A 21295-nucleotide genomic window follows, 5' to 3' on the forward strand; every position below is an offset into this window, starting at 1 on the left:
CCACCAGGCTGGGGCCAGTGTTGTTCAATTATGGGTTAAGTTCCTACAATTTATGAAGTAATGATGCACTTTTATGCTCCTCAGCTCTTGAGTGATGGCTACCCAGCTCTCCTCATATCCCGTAGCAAAAAGCCCTGGCTCTGGTTGAGGCTAATCTGACTTCCTTAGGGCCCGGGACCTCTAGGGTGTTGCTATTTATGGACCTTGAGGCTCTCCGTGGGGCATACCGGGAGAGGCGGTCCCGTAGGATACAGGGGAAACTGTGATCCCATATCTTTGCTGCCTTATGGGAAATCTTTGGGAGAAGAAAAGGCTTAGGAGGAATCCCTGCACAAATCCGGAGGGGGGTCCCTAAGGCAGTTGGATGGTGCCTTGCAATCCTCCTTCAGGCAACTCCTGCAGCCAGGCTGGGGCCAAACGTCTTGTTCTGCTTTCCTTTGGCCACATCAGTGGGGCCGAGAGGGGAGTCTTGTTGTCTTGGCAGCCCAGCCCAGGACCTCCAGATACTCTGCCCAGGCTTGCATCCCAGGGAGGTCACTTCCGTGCTGCTAATGCGGTAGTTGACTTCACCCTCAGAGGCGCACTCCATTGTGTCTCAAGACCGATGGATGCTACCTGGAAGGACCTGGTTAACAAGCAGTGAAAACAGCATACTGGAATAAAAGGAGCCGCTCTGGTTTGACCCAGTGGAGCCCGGACATTCCTATGAGAAGCAGCGTGGTGTAGTGGTTAATGTTGGGCTAGGACCTGGGAGGCCAGGGTTCGAATTCCCCACTCAGGCATGAAGCTCACTGGGTGACCTTGGGCCAGTCAGTGTCTCGCAGCCTAACCTACCTGACAGGTTGTTGTAGGGATTCATTGAGGAGAAGGGAGAACCACGTACATCGTCTTGAACTCCTTGGGAGAAAAGGTCTCATTATGTAGCTAATGAAATAAAATTACTGCATTTGGGGAAGCGCTATGGAGGTAGCGTCCTGGAGAGCTCTGTAGGAGACTGGTGTTTTTGTCGCCATCATCGACCTTGTGGTTATCTGCCAGGGAGGAGTTGGAATTTGCTTTCAGGCAAATCAGCCTTGCAAACGAGTCTCCAAAAACTGCAAGCCCAAAATGCATGCGTGCGTACACACACACAATGTTTACAAGCTTTGCCACCGATACGCAAGAGCTAGTCAACGCTTCTGTGTGTATGTGTGGATTTTCAGCTTCTGCTGATTTGTGTGTTTTGGTCTCGAGAACAGTTTTTGGGAGCACCCTTTAAGTTGGGAGAAGTTATTTTTGGAGGCCTGCAACCAGTGCATGGGGGGACCAACTTGTGGGACCCTCCAGATTAGCCTTTCTCAACCTGTAGGTCCCCAGATATTGTTGAACTACAACTCCCATCATCCCTAGCTAGCAAGGCCAGAGCTCAGGGATGATGGGAGTCGTAGTCCACCAACATCTGGGGACCCACAGGTTGAGAACCGCTGCTCCAGATGCTTCCACCAGCCACAGTCAACATGGCCAGTTGTTAGGGAGAATGATGAGTCCAGCAACATCTGGAGTACCACAGAAGGGCCACCCTTGAACCCCTAGCTGACTTTGGGGTGTATGCAGGACACTGAAAATAGAAACTGCTGAGGGCGAAGCTTGGACTTGGGCTACAGGGGTTTGGGAATGTGAAGAGGGTGGGTTGAGAGTACCCTGTCGATTGAGAGAGGCTATTTCCCTCTGGAACCCTGTTTTTCATGTTTTTTTTCCCTCTTTTTCCTTGCAGGAACATCTTCCCTTCCAACTTGGTGTCAGCTGCATTCCGATCGGTGAGTTGCTTAACTCCTGCCAACCTCCCCCCCCCCAATTCCCCCCCCCCCATTGAACCCAAGGCAGGCAGTGCTGGATTTTGTACCAAACACTACATTGCACGAAGCAAAGCATTTGAGTACTTGTGATCCCAGAAGGGGCTTTCACAATCGATTGATTGGCTTTTCTAACAAAGCTTGACCCATTTGCATTGTGGGCTCTTAAGAGGGGCCCGCTGGATGGGGCCAGTAGCCCATCTAGGCCCACATCCTGTTCTCAGTGGCCAACCAGATGCCTGGAAACAGGATTCAGGCACCAGAGCGCTCTCCGTCTGGTGGTTTCCTGCGACTGGTATTCAGAAGCTGTGGAGGCAGAGCCTAGCCATGGATAGTGGCCCTCCATGAATTCGCCAAATCCTCTTCTAAAGTCTTCCCGCTTGGTGGCCCTCACTGACTCCTGTGGGCAGTGAAGACCACCAACCTAGATAGCTTAATTCGTCTAATCCTCTTTTAAAGCCATATAGAGAGCCCTTTCAGGAGTTGTGATTCTCTCCAGAAAAGGGAGTGGGAGGCTAAGAAAACCGGGGAGCGGGTGCTTCTTTCCAGAGTGGAGGAAGCTAGAACAGGCAACTGCTTCGGTTACAAAACAGCCCGTGCTGCTCAGTTGCCAGGATACGCAATCACTTTGGGACACAAAGCGTACCTTTGCTTTGGAAACCTGAAATAATTTCCACGGGGAGAAGTGCAACGTGCTGGCCAGATCTCAAAGGAACCCTTCCCAGCGTTCAGCAGAATATGGCATTGCTACAGAGCTATAAAACTCCTTAACCAAACCTTTCCCAACCTGCGGACAGACCTAGCCAACGTGGCTGGTTGATGAAAGCGGCCCAATACTGCTTTCTGTTGAAAGCAGCCGTCCAGGAAATGTGGGGTCAGTGTTTGGAAGAGGCACCTGGCTGGCTGTGGGGAACAGTATTCTTGACTAGATGGACCTTCTCATTTCATCCCGTTGGACTCCTTGCATTCTTACGATTTCCCTGTAAACACCTTGCCCTGACTACTGCTGCTGCTGCTACTACTACTACTACTACTACTACTAAATAACAATAGCAATAATTTTATTATTTATACCCCACCCATCTGACTGGGTTGCCCTAGCCGCTATGGGCGGCTTCCAACAGATATAAAAACATTGTAAAACATCAAACATTAAAAACTTCCCTGTACAGCTTCAGGTGTCTTCTAAAAGTTGTGTAGTTCTTTATCTCCTTGACATCCGATAGGAGGGTGATTCTCAGGGAGGGTGCCACTACCGAGAAGGCCCTCTGCCTGGTTCCCTGTAACTTCACTTCTCACAGTGAGGGAACCACCATAAGGCCCTCAGAGCTGGACCTCTGTGTCCAGGTTGAACGATGGAGACGCTCCTTCAGGTATACTGGGCCTTTGAGGTCGTTTAGGGCTTTAAAGATCAGCACCAACACTTTGAATTGTGCTCGGAAACGTACTGGGAGCCAGTGTAGGTCTTTCAAGACCAGTGTTATGTGGTCTTGGCGGCCGCTCCCAGTCACCAGTCTAGATTTGCTTTATTCAAATCAAACCACAGAAATCTCCAGGGTGATGGCAGAGATAGGTGAAACAGTTCAACAGTTTGTGTAGTGTCTGCTTCTCCCGAAGATATCTCACAAGGTAGCAGAGGTTTAGGATCAGAGTTTTCTTTCCCAGGTTGATGAGCCCCACCTGCCCCTCACTTCCCTCTTGTTGTTTAGTCATTTAGTCGTTTCCAGCAAAGGCCCGTATACTTAAAGCCATGGTTTTCCCAGTAGTGATGTATGGAAATGAGGGCTGGACCATAAAGAAGGCTGATCGCTGAAGAATGGATGCTTTTGAATTATGGTGCTGGAGGAGACTCTTGAGAGTCCCATGGACTGCAAGAAGATCAAACCTCTCCATTCTGAAGGAAATCAGCCCTGAGTGCTCACTGGAAGGACAGATCCTGAAGCTGAGGCTCCAAGACTTTGGCCACCTCATGAGAAGAGAAGACTCCCTGGAAAAGACCCTGATGTTGGGAAAGATGGAGGGCACAAGGAGAAGGGGACGACAGAGGATGAGATGGTTGAACAGTGTTCTCGAAGCTACAAACATGAGTTTGACCAAACTGCGGGAGGCAGTGGAAGACAGGAGTGCCTGGCGTGCTCTGGTCCATGGGGTCACGAAGAGTCGGAAACGACTAAACAACAACAACAAGTAGAGCCCCACAGCTGCATCAGTCTAAAAGCCCACCTCTGGTCCAGCCCCCTCTTCTCAGTGGCCAGGGAGATGCCTCTAGGAAGCCTGCAAGCAGGTTATGCGTTTTGAGCTGCCTTGGAGAATTGGTATGTCTGGCAGGAGGTCTCTGGGGTCTCTCCCAGACTTGTCAATCAATATGCCTCTGGCTCCTCTGCTTGCTGCTTTGAAGACAGTGACCTAGAAGCTACGAGTTTCCCTATCTGCAGTGAGCAGTTGCTTACTACTTACTCTCACATGCTACTGTCCTAGCAATGTGCTAATTAAACATCTTCCTTTCCACCAGAGGCTTAAAAAAAGAGAGAGGCCTTTTGTGTGTGGTTACAAAACAATACCCTACATTAATGTTCCCCTGCTTTTTATTGACTGTTCTTTGTGATGCATTAATCCTCTTTAGGACGCAGGCAGGGTATGGGCAACGAAGCCAGCTTGGCTTAATTTTTAATAGCCTTGTTAAAGGAACAAAGGTGAATTCCCAGGTCAGATCGCAGGGGACAGATCCAGGCAGCACATGGCGGAAGGACGGCTTCTGCCTGCATCTCCCACCCATTCAGCTTGGAACTCTTGGCACATCCCTGTAAGGTCTGCTTCCCCACGGCTGAATGTCTGGTGGATGAATAATCTGAATTCTTAACAGATAAATCGATCGGTTAATCTTCCCACTTGTCAAAAAACTCCATACCAGTGTCTTTTTGAGATAATTGGCCAGTTGTTCATCTCCTTTACCCAAGTGGCCTTGGTAGGGTTCAATGAGAAGCCCCCTTTAAGAAATCATTTTCAAACTCCCTAGGACAGTAACGCTCCCAGAACCATTGTCTCCAAGTAAAGGTAAAGGGACCCCTGACCATTAGGTCCAGTCGTGACCGACTGTGGGGTTGCGGCGCTCATCTCGCTTTATTGGCCGAGGGAGCCGGTGTACAGCTCCCGGGTCATGTGGCCAGCATGACTAAGCCGCTTCTGGCAAACCAGAGCAGCACACAGAAACGCCGTTTACCTTTCTGCTGGAGCGGTACTTATTTATCTACTTGCACTTGATGTGCTTTCGAACTGCTAGGTTGGCAGGAGCAGGGACCGAGCAACGGGAGCTCACCCCGTCGCGGGGATTCGAATCGCCAACCTTCTGATCAGCAAGTCCTAGGCTCTGTGGTTTAACCCACAGCGCCACCTGCGTCCCATTGTCTCCAAAGGGTGCCCTTAATATCTCGGCTCCACTGAGCAATTAATCAACACCCACTGTTGGTTGATTTACCAAGCAAAGCTTGCCACCGAACCATCATCTTGCCAGTTGGATTGGGATTGCAGTGGGATATATTGATAATCTGTTCTTCCCCAGCTGCAGGGGAGTGACCAGGGTTTGCACCTTCTGAAAGGGGAGGTGGATGAACTTAACAGCCTGAGGTTTTCCTGTCTGTGTTGGAAGCATCCACAGAACCCCATGCAAGTATGAAGTGAATTTATTTTCAGCCACAGCTGACATTGTCTTTCCCTCTTTGTGTTTCTCCCCAGTACGCAACCAGTTATAAACTGGTGATAGAGAAGAAGAACAGTACAGGACTCAGCGAGAATATCACGTTTGGTGAAAACATAACAGTTGGTGAAACCATCATAGAGACGAAGGTAAGAGGAATGGGATGCACTTGGAACATATATATTTGGATGTGTTGCCTGTCAGGAAAAAGCAGCAATGCGAAAGCCAGCTGCAGGTGTCTGGAATGCAAAACAGGATGTTGATGTGTGGGACTGTACTATTGGAAAAAAGGGGCAGTCTATTCACTGCACTGAGCACCGGATGTTAGCTCAGAGTGTCATCTGACCTGTACTGGAAGTACAGGGGTGGAGTTTAGACTCTACTGCTGGAGTCTGGAGAGTGCAGACACGTTTCTCTGTACTGCTGGAATGACAGTAATAAAGACATGTAAATAGACTCCTGTCTGTCTCTTTCCCCTCCCTGGGGAAGCAGGGAGGAGGGAGGATGGTGTGTTCTTCTCACGTTTGAGGAGGATCGCCGATTTGTGACCTTGCCTGTATCCTGCCGGGAGACGCAGACGGGAAGGTCAACAAGGATCTCAAGCCGAATGTCTGGCGTGAGGCCAGTTACCTCTGACTGCGGCTAAGAATTCCGACATTGCCTTGGAAAAGAAACCTGAAGCATGTTGGGTTCATTTTCAAGCACCATCCTTGGCAAACAACAGCTCCCAGAATCCTTTGGGGGGGAAACCATGGCAGTTTAAAGTGGTATCATAGCACTTTCAGAGTATGGTATGAATGGGGCCATGTTGTTCCACTATTTACCCATGGCTCACGAAAGTTAGCAATGAACACTGGCTTGCTTTTGTTTCTGCCATGCCTTTAGCAGGTGACACCCCTGCTTGTCTGAACTGCGCAAGAATTTCCCACACAGGCCGTTTTATGGGTCTCCTCTTTGCTATTGGCCATGGGACCAGCCACAAAGGCCTGTCCCCTCATTGCCACTGGGCCTCTCAGCTGCCACTGGGCCTCTTCTGGCTTAGTGACCACGTGCTACCGGGTTCTCTGAGGAGTTTGAAGCCGGGAGAAGTATGGATGTCCTTTAGCTCAGCTGTTTGAAAAAGGGGAGTCAGGGCTGCGTTGAGTAGGGGGGACCATTTGATTCTTTTAGCTGCGGATATGTCAAGATTTGCATTAGGGATATATTGCGGTTTTACCATAGAATTGTTGAGGAGTGGACCTGCAAAAGCCAGAGTTAAGGGTTAAGTGGTCGCTTTCAATGTTATAGCCCACTTGGAACTCCGTGACAAACTTGTATGCAAATCTTGAGATTAGGATATAATCTATGACACTAAGGCCAAACTTTGTGGAGTGGGTGTATTCCCCAGGGCAATCCCCCTCTATATTGCCGTTTAGTATCAGCAGGTCCCTCTGCTTTGCAGCCTGGGCTAAGCAAAGCCCTGGGTAATTGCATCTAAGATCTTTAGAAAGGCGGGCAGTGCCTGTATCTAAATGGATGTCAGAGTCCAGAAACTGGTTGTAGTGGGTGTATAAGCTGTCATCATTAGCACCCATGCGTGCGTTGAAATCTCCACCAATAATGAGCAGAACAGCAGGATGGATGGATTCGAGAGACTCTATTTAGGACTCTAAATCTGCCCAAGTGGCCTTAATTGTTGATTTTTTTCTGGCAAGCAATAAAGAGGCTCTCCCTCTTCCGGGAGAAGTATTTCCTTTCTGAAAAGCACTTGCTGGGCCTTGTTTTCCTGTGGCCCAGGGAGTTGTCGTGGAAGGATACAGAAGAGGCACTCCCTGTGGGTGAGGTGGCAGCTGGTGCTGTTACGCCTCAATCGGTGGTGCCACAGATAGAGAAAAGGGTGGCAGGAGCAGCTGGGGGAGGTAACAGTTGCTGCTCTCCCCCAGTTGTTGCTGACTTGGTGGCAGGGACTGGACTGAGGAGGAATGGTGGAGACCGGCCTCCCTCTCCTGCCGCACTTCCCAGAGAAGAGGGAGACAGTATAGATTTAGAACAGTGGTTTGCAGAAGGTCACAGATCAGAGGCTGCAGAGGGGAGAAGCTGGAAAATACTGGGAGAGGAGCAGGAGGAAGAAACAGCAGCAGGGGAAATTCAGCTAACAGACTCAGTGTCTTTGGAAAGCGCGCCAGACTGGCGGGCATTGAGAGTAGGAGAGCAGAAAGCTCAGAGGCAGAAAGCACAGATTAGCTGATGTAGGAATGATGTATAATAGGAGAGACATGGAGGGGGTGGGACTTTATTCTGAGCAACACCACTGTCCAAGAGGCGACATCTCTACATCTCTCTGTGAATATTGAATAAAATACTTTGGTAAGAACGTCTTGTTTTCCCATTTCTGCAAACCTTCCCCCAACCGCTGACAAAGGGCAAATGATTCGCTTCCTGTAATCACAAGGATATGGATGTTGTGTGCAGACGTCTGCCTTGAGGGCAGGGAAACCCTCGACCGCTTTTCAAATCCCTGGCTGTTTTTGTGACGGAAGCCTTTCCTCCCTCTTGCCGTCCCTTTAGATCCCCACAGGCACAGAGGTGGAAGGGATGAACATCCTGGGCCTGGTGGTCTTCGCCATCGTCTTTGGGATTGCTCTGCGGAAGCTCGGGCCGGAAGGCGAGAACCTGATCAAGTTCTTCAACTCCTTCAATGAAGCCACGATGGTGCTCGTCTCCTGGATCATGTGGTAAGGAGGCCATCCTATCCCCGTTTCCCCAGGAGTCTCATAGGGGAACAGCGCAGGTGGGGATAAAATGTTAACACAGAAGAGTTTGTTTCAAGGCCTTTGGGCTGGGATTTGTGCATTCCTGTGAAGTTCCCTGCCAAACTGATGTAGCAAAAGCTGATTTCTGATACAGTGGTACCTCGGGTTAAGAACTTAATTTGTTCTGGAGGTCTGTTCTTAACCTGAAACTGTTCTTAACCTGATCGCCGCCACACAATTTCTGTTCTCATCCTGCAGCAAAGTTCTTAAACCGAGGTACTATTTCTGGGCTAGTGGAGTAACCCAAGGTACCACTGTACACATATGTGGTGCAGTCACATCTTACGCGGAAGTTTGTTTCTAAGGGTTCCACGTATACATGAAAATCGCATCTACCCAAAGCCTTGGAGCCACCCCATAGCTGGGGGGGTGGGGGGAGAAGCCCCGGTATCCCCAGAGTCTGCACATCAAGCAGGCTTTGCCCTCCAGGCAAGACGGACTGTTAAAAAACTCTTTTTACACCGGGAAACCCCAAGCAAACCTGGCACAAAAAGAACTTTCAAGCTCTCCGCTTCGCTTGAATTTAACTTGTGAAATTTCAAACAGTCTGCCCTCAATTGCATATGGTTGAAATCTCGTGAGTTAAACGCCTGTAAGATGCAATCGTACTGTACAGCCATACCTTGGAAGTCGAACGGAATCCGTTCCGGAAGTCCATTCGACTTCCAAAACATTCGAAAACCAAAGTGCGGCTTCTGATTGGCTGCAGGGAGTTCCTGCAGCCAATCAGAAGCTGTGGAAGCCCTGTTGGATATTCAGCTTCCAAAAATAGTTTGCAAACTGGAGCACTCGCTTCCAGGTTTGCGATGTTCGGGAGCCAAAACTTTTGGGAGCTAAGCAGTTTGAAAACCAAGGTACGACGGTGTATATGTTATGCAGACTAAGGAAATTAGAAAGATGCATCAGTTATTCTGTATTTGCTAGTAGCAGTGCAGGGGGAGGCATTGAAGTCCTGCCTCATGACTCCTAGAACATCTCCAGCTTCTGAAATTTCACCAGGTGTTGCTCATGGCAAGTGTTGTAGCTGTGTGGAGATTTTCTTATTTTTCTGTCCTGCCTGCTGTTCTGCATCACATTCACTCAGTGCTATACCAGCTGCTCTGGCTCGCGGTGGAGTACAGGTGCTGGTTTTAACCTTTAAGGTGCTGGTTTTAACCTTTAAAGCCCTATACGGCCTAGGACCCTCATACCCACGGGACCGCCTCTCCTGGTATGTCCCACGAAGGACCTTACGGTCTTCAAACAAAAACATCTTGGAGGTCCCAGGCCACAGAGAGGTTAGGCTGGCCTCAACCAGAGCCAGGGCTTTTTCGGCCGTGGCCCCAATCTGGTGGAACGTGCTGTCACAAGAGACTAGGGCCCTGCGGGACTTGACATCTTTCCGCAGGGCCTGCAAGACAGAGCTGTTCCACCAGGCCTTTGGCCAAGGCACAGCGTGACCCCCTCCTTCGGTAATCCTCACAGAACTCTAGCCATTAATTTTATTTGAACTTATTTTATAATGAACTGATTTTAGAATGTTGTATTATTTTACTGATGTTAGCTGCTCTGAGCCTGGCTTCGGCTGGGGAGGGCGGGATATAAGTACAAATTTATTATTATCATCATCATCATCATCAGAGGTCTCGGCGTTGTTCTTGCTGATCCTCCTCTCTCTCTCCTTCCAGGTATGCCCCCCTGGGTATCATGTTCCTGGTAGCTGGCAAGATTGTGGAAATGGAGGACGTGGTTGTCCTCTTCACCAGCCTGGGCAAGTACATCTGTTGCTGCCTGGTGGGCCATGCCATCCACGGTCTCATCGTCCTGCCAGCCATCTACTTCATCTTCACCCGCAAGAATCCTTACCGGTTCCTTTGGGGCATCTTCACTGCCCTGGCCACCGCCTTCGGCACTTCCTCCAGGTATTTATGAGCTGGTTGCAGCTCCAGAAAGCCAGGAGAATGTCAGGCAGGGAGGTCGGCTGAATCTCTGCTTCCTTCCCACCTTCCCCCCCATTAAATCCTTTATTGAAATTCATAGATATCATACAGTATCTTAAATCCACATATACAAAGGAAAAAAATAACCTTACATAAATTTACTCTTTCCATTTTCTAACTAAAGTAAAATAAAATAAAGTAAACCCCATTATTTCCCAATGTAATTGACGTTTGTAATATTGAATGTACTTACAATTCCTACTTTACTCTTAATATATTTTCTAATACTTTCTTACAACATGTACCATTTCCCCCATATTTCTTAATATTTATTTTACACAAGAGGTAGGGTCATTCGAACGCTGCCATAGATATTATATCACTGTTACAAATTTGTAAATATCTCTTGAACATACCCCATTTTTGAATAAATGGTTGTTTTGTATTACCCCTTAGTTTATTTGTCAATAGAGCCATTTCTGTGTAATCCAGTAATTTGTTCTGCCACTCCCTTAATGTTGGTACTTTTCCCCCTTTCCAGTTTGATGCAATTAGTAATCGGGTGGCGGCTGTTCCGTATAAGATTTCTCTTATATTTTTTGGGATATCTCTACCTGAACAACGTCAGGAAACAGTTTCAGCAATAATAATAAAAAAGCAAAGGCATATAAAGTCTGTGTTAACCATCCCCTGGAAAGCTCATGGGCACAGAATTAACGGAGGTGGGTGGGTGGGAGCTCTCTTGAAGGCAAGGAACTGTGCAGCTTGGGTGCCACCACTGAGAAGGCTCACCTTAAGGGGTCCTGCACTGTTGGAACTGGTGGGAGTTGTGCTGCGCCTGTGAGCTGTTTCAGGAGCACTCTCTCTCTGCCCACGTTCTCAAGCCACCTCTTCCTCCTCGCAGCTCTGCCACCCTGCCCCTGATGATGAAGTGTGTCGAGGAGAAGAACGGCGTCTCAAAGCACATCAGCCGCTTCATCCTGCCCATCGGGGCCACGGTCAACATGGACGGGGCTGCCCTCTTCCAGTGCGTAGCTGCCGTCTTCATCGCCCAGCTCAACAACAAGCCTCTCAACTTCATCCAAGTCATCACCATCCTGTGAGTATTCCGACCAGTCTCCCTTCGGACTCAAAGGGTGGTCCTTAGAAGCCCACGCACGTTGCACAACCTGTTCCCTCCCCTTTCCCCAAACAGACAAAGCCCACCACCCATAGACTGTGGCCCACCTTGCCAAGCTGCTGGCAGGCTCCCTTCGCTGTGTGTGATTTGCGTTCTTCCTTTCGCTGTTCGCTGTGGGGTTGCTCAAACACCCACATTCTCCTAAGACTTTTCTGCAAAACCAGCCTACCTGATCTGCACCAGGTGGGCCTTCCACTCCTTGCACTTTGGGTGGGGAGCAGAGGCTAGACAAGCCACAAGCAAACAGCAAGCACATTACCAACCATGACAAGGAGTGGACGGAAGCTGCAGCAGCAGCAACGTGACTAAGTCGTTGAGCATAAACATCAGGGCAAATAGTCCTCTACCTCAGCACAGTTTAATAATGTAGAATTTGGAAAGGCGGAGGGCGGGTGGCTGGTAGCCCCTGCCACATCCTGGGAATTAAGGGGAAGCAAGAGGGCAGGTTGAAGAAAACAAAGAAGAGATTTCCTTTCCCGAAATGATGGTTCCCGCACAAATTTCTCGCAGTGATTTCTTGTCCTAGAGCTGCAGGAAGTGAGCTTTGGGAACGAGGAAGTGGGTTTGTCCAGCCCATTCAGATAACCAGCTCCCAAAATTTCAACTTCCTGCTGGTGAAGTGGGTGGTGATAATCCACACAAGTTCTAAGACCCCTCTGCCCTTTCCTTCCTGGTAGAATGAGTGTTAGTCTGCCAGAGGGCACGTGCTACCTTGATGCTTTAGTGCAGGGGTCGGCAACCTAAGGCCCATGGGCCACAAGCTGCCCACGGGGGTCGTTTAACTGGCCCACTAGCTGCCTGCTTGGCGAGTCCCCGTGTGCTGCGCTAAACCAGCACAGCATGGCACGGGGACTCGCTTCCGCAGCGCCGGAAATCGCGGGCACGGTCTGGCCCACAGAAGGATCTCTGCTGGAGTGAACTGGCCCAGGCAAGGTAAACCTTGCTGACCCCAGCTTTAGTGGGATATAAAGTCGGCTGCAGAAAAAGGGATCATGAGGCCGCTGCAGAAACAAAGGGGGGATTTATGCTGGGAGGTAGCCTTGGGCCACCCAGAATGGATGGACTGGGGGTTTGGGGAGATGAAACCTTAAAAAAAAATTGTGGCAGGAACAAGCAGAGTTTGGTGTGCACTGAATTGACCGGCTGGGCAGACCAGTGTAGCTGAGCATTTGACTTGACAGGCTGCCTCTGTAAAGCTTAAGGACTAGGAACCTGGACGAAAATTGAGGCCATTCAGCATATAGTGGGTTGGTTCTGCACCCAGTACCAAATTCTGATCTTCTTCAGGACTTGATGCGGCAAACACAGAAACTCTTTTCTAGTCTCTAGGGTTTTATTTGCCAGGCCAAACACTGGACACCTGCCGCTTCTCCAAGCTCCTCTAATCTTTAAGCCTTCTGCTGTTTCTGCCACGTCAATACCCAATTCCTACAATGATGATGATCAGCTGGACTAAATTGTCGAGCACCAGCACAAATGCTCCTCTACATCAATACTGTTTAATAATGCAGAATTTTGAGGGGTGAATAGCTGGTGGTTTGTGGAGTTGTACATCTCTAGCTTCACCCCTAAATATCTCACACACACTCTATGCGCTGCTTGATTTTAATAATAATAAAAAAAACACTCACAGTTTACAAAAGACTAAACAGCAAAACCTAGAAAAATGTACAACCCTGCTTTAAAACTTACAAATATATCTTTAAATTCATTCAGGTAGCATCTAGAGAAGGGTCCTGCAGCTAGTGTAGCGTCCTGAGCCATTGCCACTTTTGTCAGTGACAAAGTTCTAGTCCTCATGACTAAAAGAGGTGCACTCAGCAAGGCTGCTTCAGCTTCTGCTTGGATTTGCCACTCGAGCCCTTCTCCTGCTGCGCTTCTCATCCCCTTCCTCCCCCTATCAGAATGATAACTCTTCTTTAAAACTCCTCTATCAAGGTTGGAATAAAATAGGGGTCAGCAGTTAGATTGACCAAGGAATGGCTAGAGACTTTTCTTGGCACAAGATTTTGCTTTTTTAGCAGAAGTGTCAAGGGCAGAAAACACTTGCAGCTTGTTTTTTGGGTGAATTTTTTTAAAAAAGCAATTGCAAGTAAAACATTGTTTTCTCCAGTTCAGGAGGTGGACCTGTCCCTCCTGGCCGCGAGGTGCTTAATCATCAACTGTGTCTGAGGCCCTTTGTTGCGGAATAGGGCAGTAAGAAAACTGCAGGCTTAGGCAGAACTTGCGACTAGAAGGGGTCCGGGAGGGAGCTGGGAGGTTCTGCTCAAGTGACCTCTGCTCTGCTGGAGGCAGGATTTCAGCTGGGGCTGTTTTTGCTTCTGGCTGGTCATCCGTCCGTGTTTGTTCCTCTGTCTTGGGTTAAAAGTGCAGGCCCTCCCTGCCCCCCCCCCGCAAGATCCAAATCTGCATTCTGCAAACCAAGTTCCAGTCCAGTTTGTGTGTCTCGGTCAACAGCATCACGTGCCGCAGATGTGGCAAGCTGCTTTTGGACCCCGAGGGGATTCTCAAGAACGCTTTTTGTCACTGAGTGGCGGCCACGAGGAACCCAAACAATTCGTTGGGGTTGCCGTGTGTGTGTTGTTTTTTTTAGGGGTGCTGAGGAAACAGAGGGAGAGATGTGCCCCCCATCACCCTCCGTTGCATTGCAAAGGATCCCACAGCAGATGAACCTCTCAGCATTGCCCCCCTTAACAAGACTGCTGTCCGAAAGGGGTGGGGGACACATAAAACCTAAGAGATTAAATAATAATCATCATAATAATAGTGTGTGTTTACCCTAAAGTAGTTCTTTGGAGTCTAGACCAGTGTGGTTTTCTTTTTCATTCATTCTTTATACAGTGGTGCCTCGCAAGACGAAAAGAATCCGTTCTGTGATTCTCTTCGTCTAGCGGTTTTTTCGTCTTGTGAAGCAAGCCCATTGACGGATTAGCGCTATTAGCGGCTTTTAGCGGCTTATCTGCTGATCGGATCAGCTGATAAGCGGCTTAGCGGCTTAGAAAAAGGGGGGGAGGGGGAAAAACCAGCAGGAACTCGCAAGACATTGTCGTCTTGCGAAGCAAGCCCATAGGAGATTCGTTTTGCGAAGCACCTCCAAAACGGAAAACTCTTTCGTCTAGCGAGTTTTCCGTCTTGCGAGGCATTCGTCTTGCGGGGCACCACTGTACAGTCATACCTTGGGTTACAGACGCTTCGGGTTGCGCAATTTCGGGTTGCGCACTACTTCGAACTCGGAAGTACCGGAATGGGTTACATCTGGGTTTCGGCGCATGCGCAGAAGCGCTGGATTGCAACCCGCGTGTGCGCAGACGCAGCGCTGCGGGTTGCAAACGTGCTTCCTGCACGGATCACGTTCGCAACCCAAGCGTTCGCTGTACAGTGCCATAAATGCGGGGGGGGGGGAGAGGCTCTCAATTTGTCGTTTGACGCGGGGGAGACAACTGCAGTGACTAGCCCCATCACCGATGGTCTTGAGGCAGGCAGGCAGTTAAAACTGAAAGTTCATCTGTGTTGCAGACTACTTTAGGGGTCTTTGTTAGGATGGAAAAGTGCTCTCAGAAGCAGATTACAAATTGGTGATGAGGAGGCCTCTGGGTCTCCTTTATTCTGCAATGTGGACTTACCGTATTTTTCGCTCTATAACACGCACCCGACCATAACATGCACGTAGTTTTTAGAGGAGGAAAACAAGAAAAAAAATATTCTAAATGAAACAGTGGATGTATGATTTTTGTGGTTCATGCTGTGGCCACACACATGTGATCTGGATGTTTGGAGTAGCCCAATGCAAAAATCCTGAGGATCCATGTGGATCCATGCTTTGTAACCACGTTTTAAGTGGGGAGGGAAGGAAAAGCACTCAAGGGACAAGGAGCACGTGTGGGGTGTGTGGAAAAGGATGCTGCTAATAATGCAGAAGAGGGGTTTAAGGGGAGAAGGAACACGCGTGGGGTGGGTGGAGAAGGATGCTGCTAATAATGCAGAAGAGGGGTATAAGGGGAGACGGCTCCTCTCCTCTCCCACTTTGCTCCTTTAAAGCGAGCAGGCTCTGCTTTTCTCCCTCCTCCCCGCTCATCCCCGGCAGCGGCTCTTCTCCCGCTTTGCTGTTTCAAAGCGAGCCACAGAGGAGGGAAGGAAGGGGAACCATGGATCCTCTGCTCACGACTGCAGCAGATCCCCCCGCCACCCATAGGCATTCCCTCCATAAGACGCACAGACATTTCCCCTTACTTTCTAGGAGGAAAAAAGTGAGTGTTATGGTGCAAAAAATACGGTAGGTTTGGCTATTGCAGAGCAGCCTTCACCGACCTGGTGCCTTCCAGATGTTTGGGACTACAGCTCCCATCAGCCCCAGCCAGCAAGGCCACGCTCCCACCCACCTCTGCATCATACAGCTGTGCTGGAGGGGCTAATGGCAGTCATAGTCCAGAACATCTGGAGAGCCCTGAATTGGTGAAGGTGGCTATTGAGCATGGGGTGAGAGCGCACTACTGCTACCCAGCTGGCTTGGGTAGGAAGACCTGTAAGAGGCGCCACAGAGGAGATCGCCTTGTTGCAGCATCAGGGAGGAGCTGAAGGCAGCCTTCGCCAGGCTTGTGGCTCTATGGGAGACAGTGCCACTGGTTTTCTCATGCCTAGGGTGAAGAGACGGACTCTTTAATCCAGGGTGCAGTGCCTGATTCATTCTTGACCCTGCCTAGTGGTGTGTATTTGTATTCCCCAATTGCCAGCTAATCTGGTTAATACCTGAAGAAGCGTCTCCACCCCCATCGTTCTTCCCAGACACTGAGGTCCAGCTCCAAGGGCCTTCTGGCGTTTTCCTCCCTGCGAGCAAGTGAGTTTACAGGGGACCAGGCAGAGGGCCTTCTTGGTGGTGGCGCCTGCCCTGTGGAACGCCCTCCCTTCAGATGTCAAGGCAATAAACAACTACAGTGGTACCTTGGGTTAAGTACTTAATTCGTTCCCGAGGTCCGTACTTAACCTGAAACTGTTTTTAACCTGAAGCATCACGTTAGCTAATGGGACCTCCTGCTGCCGCTGCGCCGTCAGAGCACGATTTCTGTACTTATCCTGAAGCAAAGTTCTTAACCTGAGGTAATATTTCTGGGTTAGCGGAGTCTGTAACCTGAAGCGTATGTAACCCGAGGTACCACTGTATCTGACTTTTAGAAAACATCTGAAGGCAGCCCTGTTTTGGGAAGTTTTTAATGTTTGATGTTTTATTCTGTTTTTAGTGTTCTGTTGGGAGCTGCCCAGATGGGCGGGGTATAAATTATTATTATTTATTATTATTAGGCATGATTCTCCAGAATGCCAAGAAACGATAAATTGTGAAGGTTAGGGTGGTGTAGAGAGGAACTCGAGTGCACAAACAGGTCATAGTTTGAATAAGGAACCTAGAAGGAGGAACTATTTGGCCAAGGGTCCAAGAACCCAGGCACCCAGTTGCCACTGGTTACTAAAATTTGGAGTAATGCTTGAGTTTCCAGAAGTTGGCTGATCTCTCCCTACCCATCACTATGACTGAATTTATGCTGGTCTGTCTAGGATCTGGTGGCTGCCTTGTCCTGTTCTCAGCCAGTAGCCACTTCCTGGAGAAAGGGTTTCCCAGTTAGAGCTGGGACCTCTCTTGGCTAAGCTGTGTGTGGAAGGAAGGAAGGAAGGAAGGAAGGAAGGAAGGGTGGGTGGGTGGGTGGGTGATCAGGCCCACTTGGGGCTCTGCTGTCCTTCCAAACCGACTGCCACAAAATCTGGCTGGTGCCTTCGGATTTGCAAAAGTTACCGTATTTTTCGCTTCATAAGATACACTTTTTTCTTCCTAAAAAGTAAGGGGAAATGTCTGTGCGTCTTATGGAGCGAATGTGTTGTCCCTGGAGCTGAATGGCCTGGGGGCAAAAAGCAGATCATGCTTTTTTTTTTTTTGAAAGAGGGAAGTGGGTGTTGAAACAAAGCCGCTGATCGTTTGTCGATTGGCGAGAGAGATAAGGGACACTAGAGATGAAGGAGGCTGCCTGGGAGGGGGAGGTAAAGACAGCAAACTTGCAAAGGGGGGAAACAGGAAGACTAAAGCAATAAGGAGAGAAATTAGAAGAAAAGGGGGAGCAAAAAACTGCTCTAGCTAAGGAAAAGACATTAAGGCAAACAAGAGGAAAGGGAGTGTTGAAAGGAAACAGCTGATCGGTGGGATCAGAAGAGAGATAGGGAGCTAGCGGAGGCTGCCTGGGAGGGGGGGGAGGTAAAAGCCCATGGATCCTCAGGATTTTTACATTGGGTCACCCCAAATTCACCATCAGATCACATAGCATGTCCATGGCTACAGCCTGCACCAAAAAAATCACGCATCCACTGTTTCCTGGGGCTGCAATGGTGCTAAAATGTGGTTACAAAGCACGGATCCACATGGATCCTCAGGATTTTTGCATTGGGCCACCCCAAATTCACCATCAGATCACAGGTCTGTGACCACAGCATGAGCTACAAAAATCATACAACTATTTCGTTCAGCATTTTTTTTTTTCTTGTTTTACTCCTCTAAAAACTTGGTGCGTCTTATGGTCAGGTGCGTCTTATGTCGCAAAAAATGCGGTGCCTTCCTCTCTCCCTGCTGCTTTGGGTTTCCCCCACACTCTCCAGATAAAGACCAAATCCTGCACTTCAGCATCAAGAAGGACACATCTCTTAACCTGCCCCCTTCCATCCCACAGAATTACTGCGACGGCGTCCAGCGTCGGAGCTGCTGGGATTCCTGCGGGTGGCGTCCTCACCCTCGCCATCATCTTGGAAGCTGTCGGCCTGCCCACCAACGACATCTCCCTCATCCTGGCAGTGGACTGGCTTGTGTAAGTAGCGTGAGGGCAAAGTTTGAGGGAGAGGCTCAGCGGTCAGGAGCGACCAGCGATTTCCCTGACTGATGTTCATAGCGTCGCAGGGTTGGCAGCAGGCTGGCTAGTCCCAACTTCCCCATCAAAAGATGGGATCTTTTTCCCTCCCACCTCCTTGCTAGTTGACCTTCAGGTCCTCTTCCTCATGTGTTGGCCTTATTCCGCAAGCAGAGAGGAGAGACGTTTGCAGCAAGTGGCTCAAGGAAAAGGCCCCAGGTTCACATAGGAAAGCAGAAGCCATTGCAGAGAGTCGCTGCCTTGAAAGGAGGTGCTAGGTAACCAGTTGAATCTTCTGCAAATAATCCTCAAAGGACAATTTTTTGGGGTGGGGCGTTTGGCTGGACAAACCTGCCTTGGACCAAGGCCACATTTGTCATGGAACTTTGAAGTGTCAGGCATAGCCCTATTGGCTTTAGCCCAAACGTAGTAGAGTTTTCCTGCACAGCGAGGAAGCTAGTTGCGGCGGTAATGACTAGTCAGCTAGACTCAGAATAACTATTTACAGGATTTATTAAAAGGAAAAATAAAACCAGCAGAGTTTCTGCATACAAATCAAAGCAAAATAAATCCTTTCTTTCTCTCTCTTTCTCTTAACCATACACAGCACTTCTACTCCTTCTCCTAACACACCTCACATCACACTGTGCTAGCAATCCTAGATAGCAGAGTTGAGTGCTGGTCGTTAACCAATCAGAGTAAGTAGTTTCTAGGTCAAGCAGACCTGGGCTTTCTGCCAAGAGTAAATTGACACTGCCTTGAGTTAATTGTGTGAAGCCAGAATCTGTAAGTTTCCCATGAGAATCAATTAACAGAAACTGAACAATTTGCACCATACACTGTTAAAAGATGCCATATAATGCCCATTCTGCGTTTATAAGAATTCGATCTTTTAGCGTGGCAACACCTAAACTTGAACTCGCTGCCTGTTGACATCACCCGTGCTCCCACACTCTTCTCTTTTTGTCACCTTCCGAATTTTGTTTCATTGATCAGACAAGGCTACCCAGATGCATAGTACGTTGATGTGCGTTTTGATCTGTGTTTAGTTTATTGCTGATTTTAATTCTTAAATAGTTTTTTTCAGCTGTTTTTGCCGTTAATTTTACTGTTTCCTTCTTCTTGTAAACCACTTTGAAGTTTTTTTAAAAAAATTACAAGCAAGCTGTGTATAGGTTTTATGAAATAATAAAAATCAATACATTTAAAGGGTTATGATTCCGCTTTAAACAACGGCTTCGCCCAGAAAATCCTGGGAGCTGTAGTTTATTCAGGGTGCAGAGAGTTGTTAGGAGACACCCCTATTCCCCTTCACAGCTACAGTTCCCAGAGTTGCCTGTAAAGAAGGACTGGTCGTTAAACTACTCTGGGAATTGTAGTTCATTCAGAGTCTCCTGGCAACACTCTGTGCAAACCAAAGCTCCCAGAATTATTCAGGGGAAGCTGTTCCTGTTTAAAGTGGTATCATTGCGCTTTCTATGGATGGTGCAGATGTGGCCAGAGTCAGGCCGTTGGTCTGTCCAGCCCTGTAATCAGAGTGGAAGTAGCAGCTCTCCGAAGATTCAAGCAGGAGTCTTTTCCAGCTTTGCTGCCTGATGAGGTCTTTTCAAGCACAGGTGCAGTGTTGAATGTGGAACCTTCTGACTCCGAGCCACTTGCCTTGCATTTATTTATTTTTATTTTTTATAAAAATTTTTATTGGTTTTTCACAATTTATATAAACACAAACAATACACAATACAAACAAACAAACACATAAACAAACATGTATAATTTCAAATCCTTTTTTTCTTAAACCTTACTTCACCGACTTCCCCGTACCTCCCCTTTCTGCATCCCAATTTCCAAATTTCTTTCAGCAAATCCTCCCCCTTGAGTTTATCTAATTTTCCCTTGTTCTTTTCTTTTACTTAATCTTTTACAGCTGTAGTCCCCTTTTTTCTATAACCTCAACATTTTAGCACTCATTAATTTTACAATATTTCTTAAGATAAATTTTGAATTTCTTCCAATCTTCTTCCGCCGTCTCTTTCCCCTGGTCTCGGATTCTGCCAGTCATTTCAGCCAGTCCCATGTAGTCTATCATGCATTTATTTATTTTTAACCCAGTCGCTCTGGGGAGGAATCAAGCAGGCCTCTCCTCCAACTCTCCTCCAACTCTCCTCCAATATGTCCCCGGGATGCTCATTTCCCCGCTGAGTGGTTTGTTTTGTTCGTGGCAGCCGGGGGTGTAGTTGTCCAACTGACTTGTCCAGTATGGCTGGCTGGACAGGTGTGCTGAGGGTCCCGGGGGGGGGGGGGGCTCAGAGGAAAGGTTAAAAGCAGCTGAGCATTTAGCTTTTCCTCCTGTCGCTTGGGGGAATCTGCACGTGGCGCAAGAATACAGGAAGGGCCCGGCTGGATCTGGCCTAAAGGTCTTGCCTGGTTCAGCAGCCACATGCCTCTGCGTGTTCTTAAGCGGGGCACAAAGGTCTCAGCCTTTCCCTCCCTGCGAGAAGCCAAGTTACAGGGTTTTTTCGTCTTGCGAAGCAAGCCCATTGACGGATTAGCGCTATTAGCGGCTTTTAGTGACTTTTAGCGGCTTATCTGCTGATCGGATCAGCTGATTAGCGGCTTAGAAAAGGGGGGGGAGGAAAAAAAACCAGCAGGAACTCGCAAGACATTGTCGTCTTGCGAGGCAAGCCCATAGGAAATTTGTTTTGCGAAGCACCTCCAAAACGGAAAACTCTTTCGTCTAGCGAGTTTTCCGTCTTGCGAGGCATTCGTCTTGTGGGGCACCACTGTACCAGGCATCTGAAGGCAGCCCTGTTTAGGGAAGCTTTTAATGTTTAATGTATTACAGTATTTTAATATTTTTTTGGAAGCCACCCAGAGTGACTGGGGAAGCCCAGCCAGATGGGCGGGGTATAAATAATAAATTATTATTATTATTATTATTATTATTATTATTATTATTATTATTCCCTGCTGTTTGTCTGGTTCTCAGAGATAGATTGCTCC

General features: G+C 48.5%; 2 protein-coding genes across 4 annotated transcripts in view; one reads left to right on the forward strand and one right to left on the reverse strand.

Moving 5' to 3' along the window:
* The window catches only part of FKRP (fukutin related protein), a 215480-nt gene that overhangs the window by 166981 nt on the left and 27204 nt on the right, over positions 1–21295 (reverse strand). The gene's annotated exons all lie outside the window — the stretch shown is intronic.
* The window catches only part of SLC1A5 (solute carrier family 1 member 5), a 44397-nt gene that overhangs the window by 18118 nt on the left and 4984 nt on the right, over positions 1–21295 (forward strand). The window contains exons 2-7 of the mRNA XM_083515898.1: positions 1754–1796; positions 5565–5675; positions 8074–8240; positions 9986–10219; positions 11142–11336; positions 18122–18256. Coding sequence (XP_083372024.1) covers positions 1754–1796; positions 5565–5675; positions 8074–8240; positions 9986–10219; positions 11142–11336; positions 18122–18256 — 885 coding nt within the window. The remainder of the gene's footprint in view (positions 1–1753; positions 1797–5564; positions 5676–8073; positions 8241–9985; positions 10220–11141; positions 11337–18121; positions 18257–21295) is intronic.

The sequence above is a fragment of the Podarcis liolepis genome (assembly GCF_965112155.1).
Source record: "Podarcis liolepis genome assembly, chromosome: 7".
Classification (NCBI taxonomy): Eukaryota; Metazoa; Chordata; class Lepidosauria; order Squamata; family Lacertidae; genus Podarcis; species Podarcis liolepis.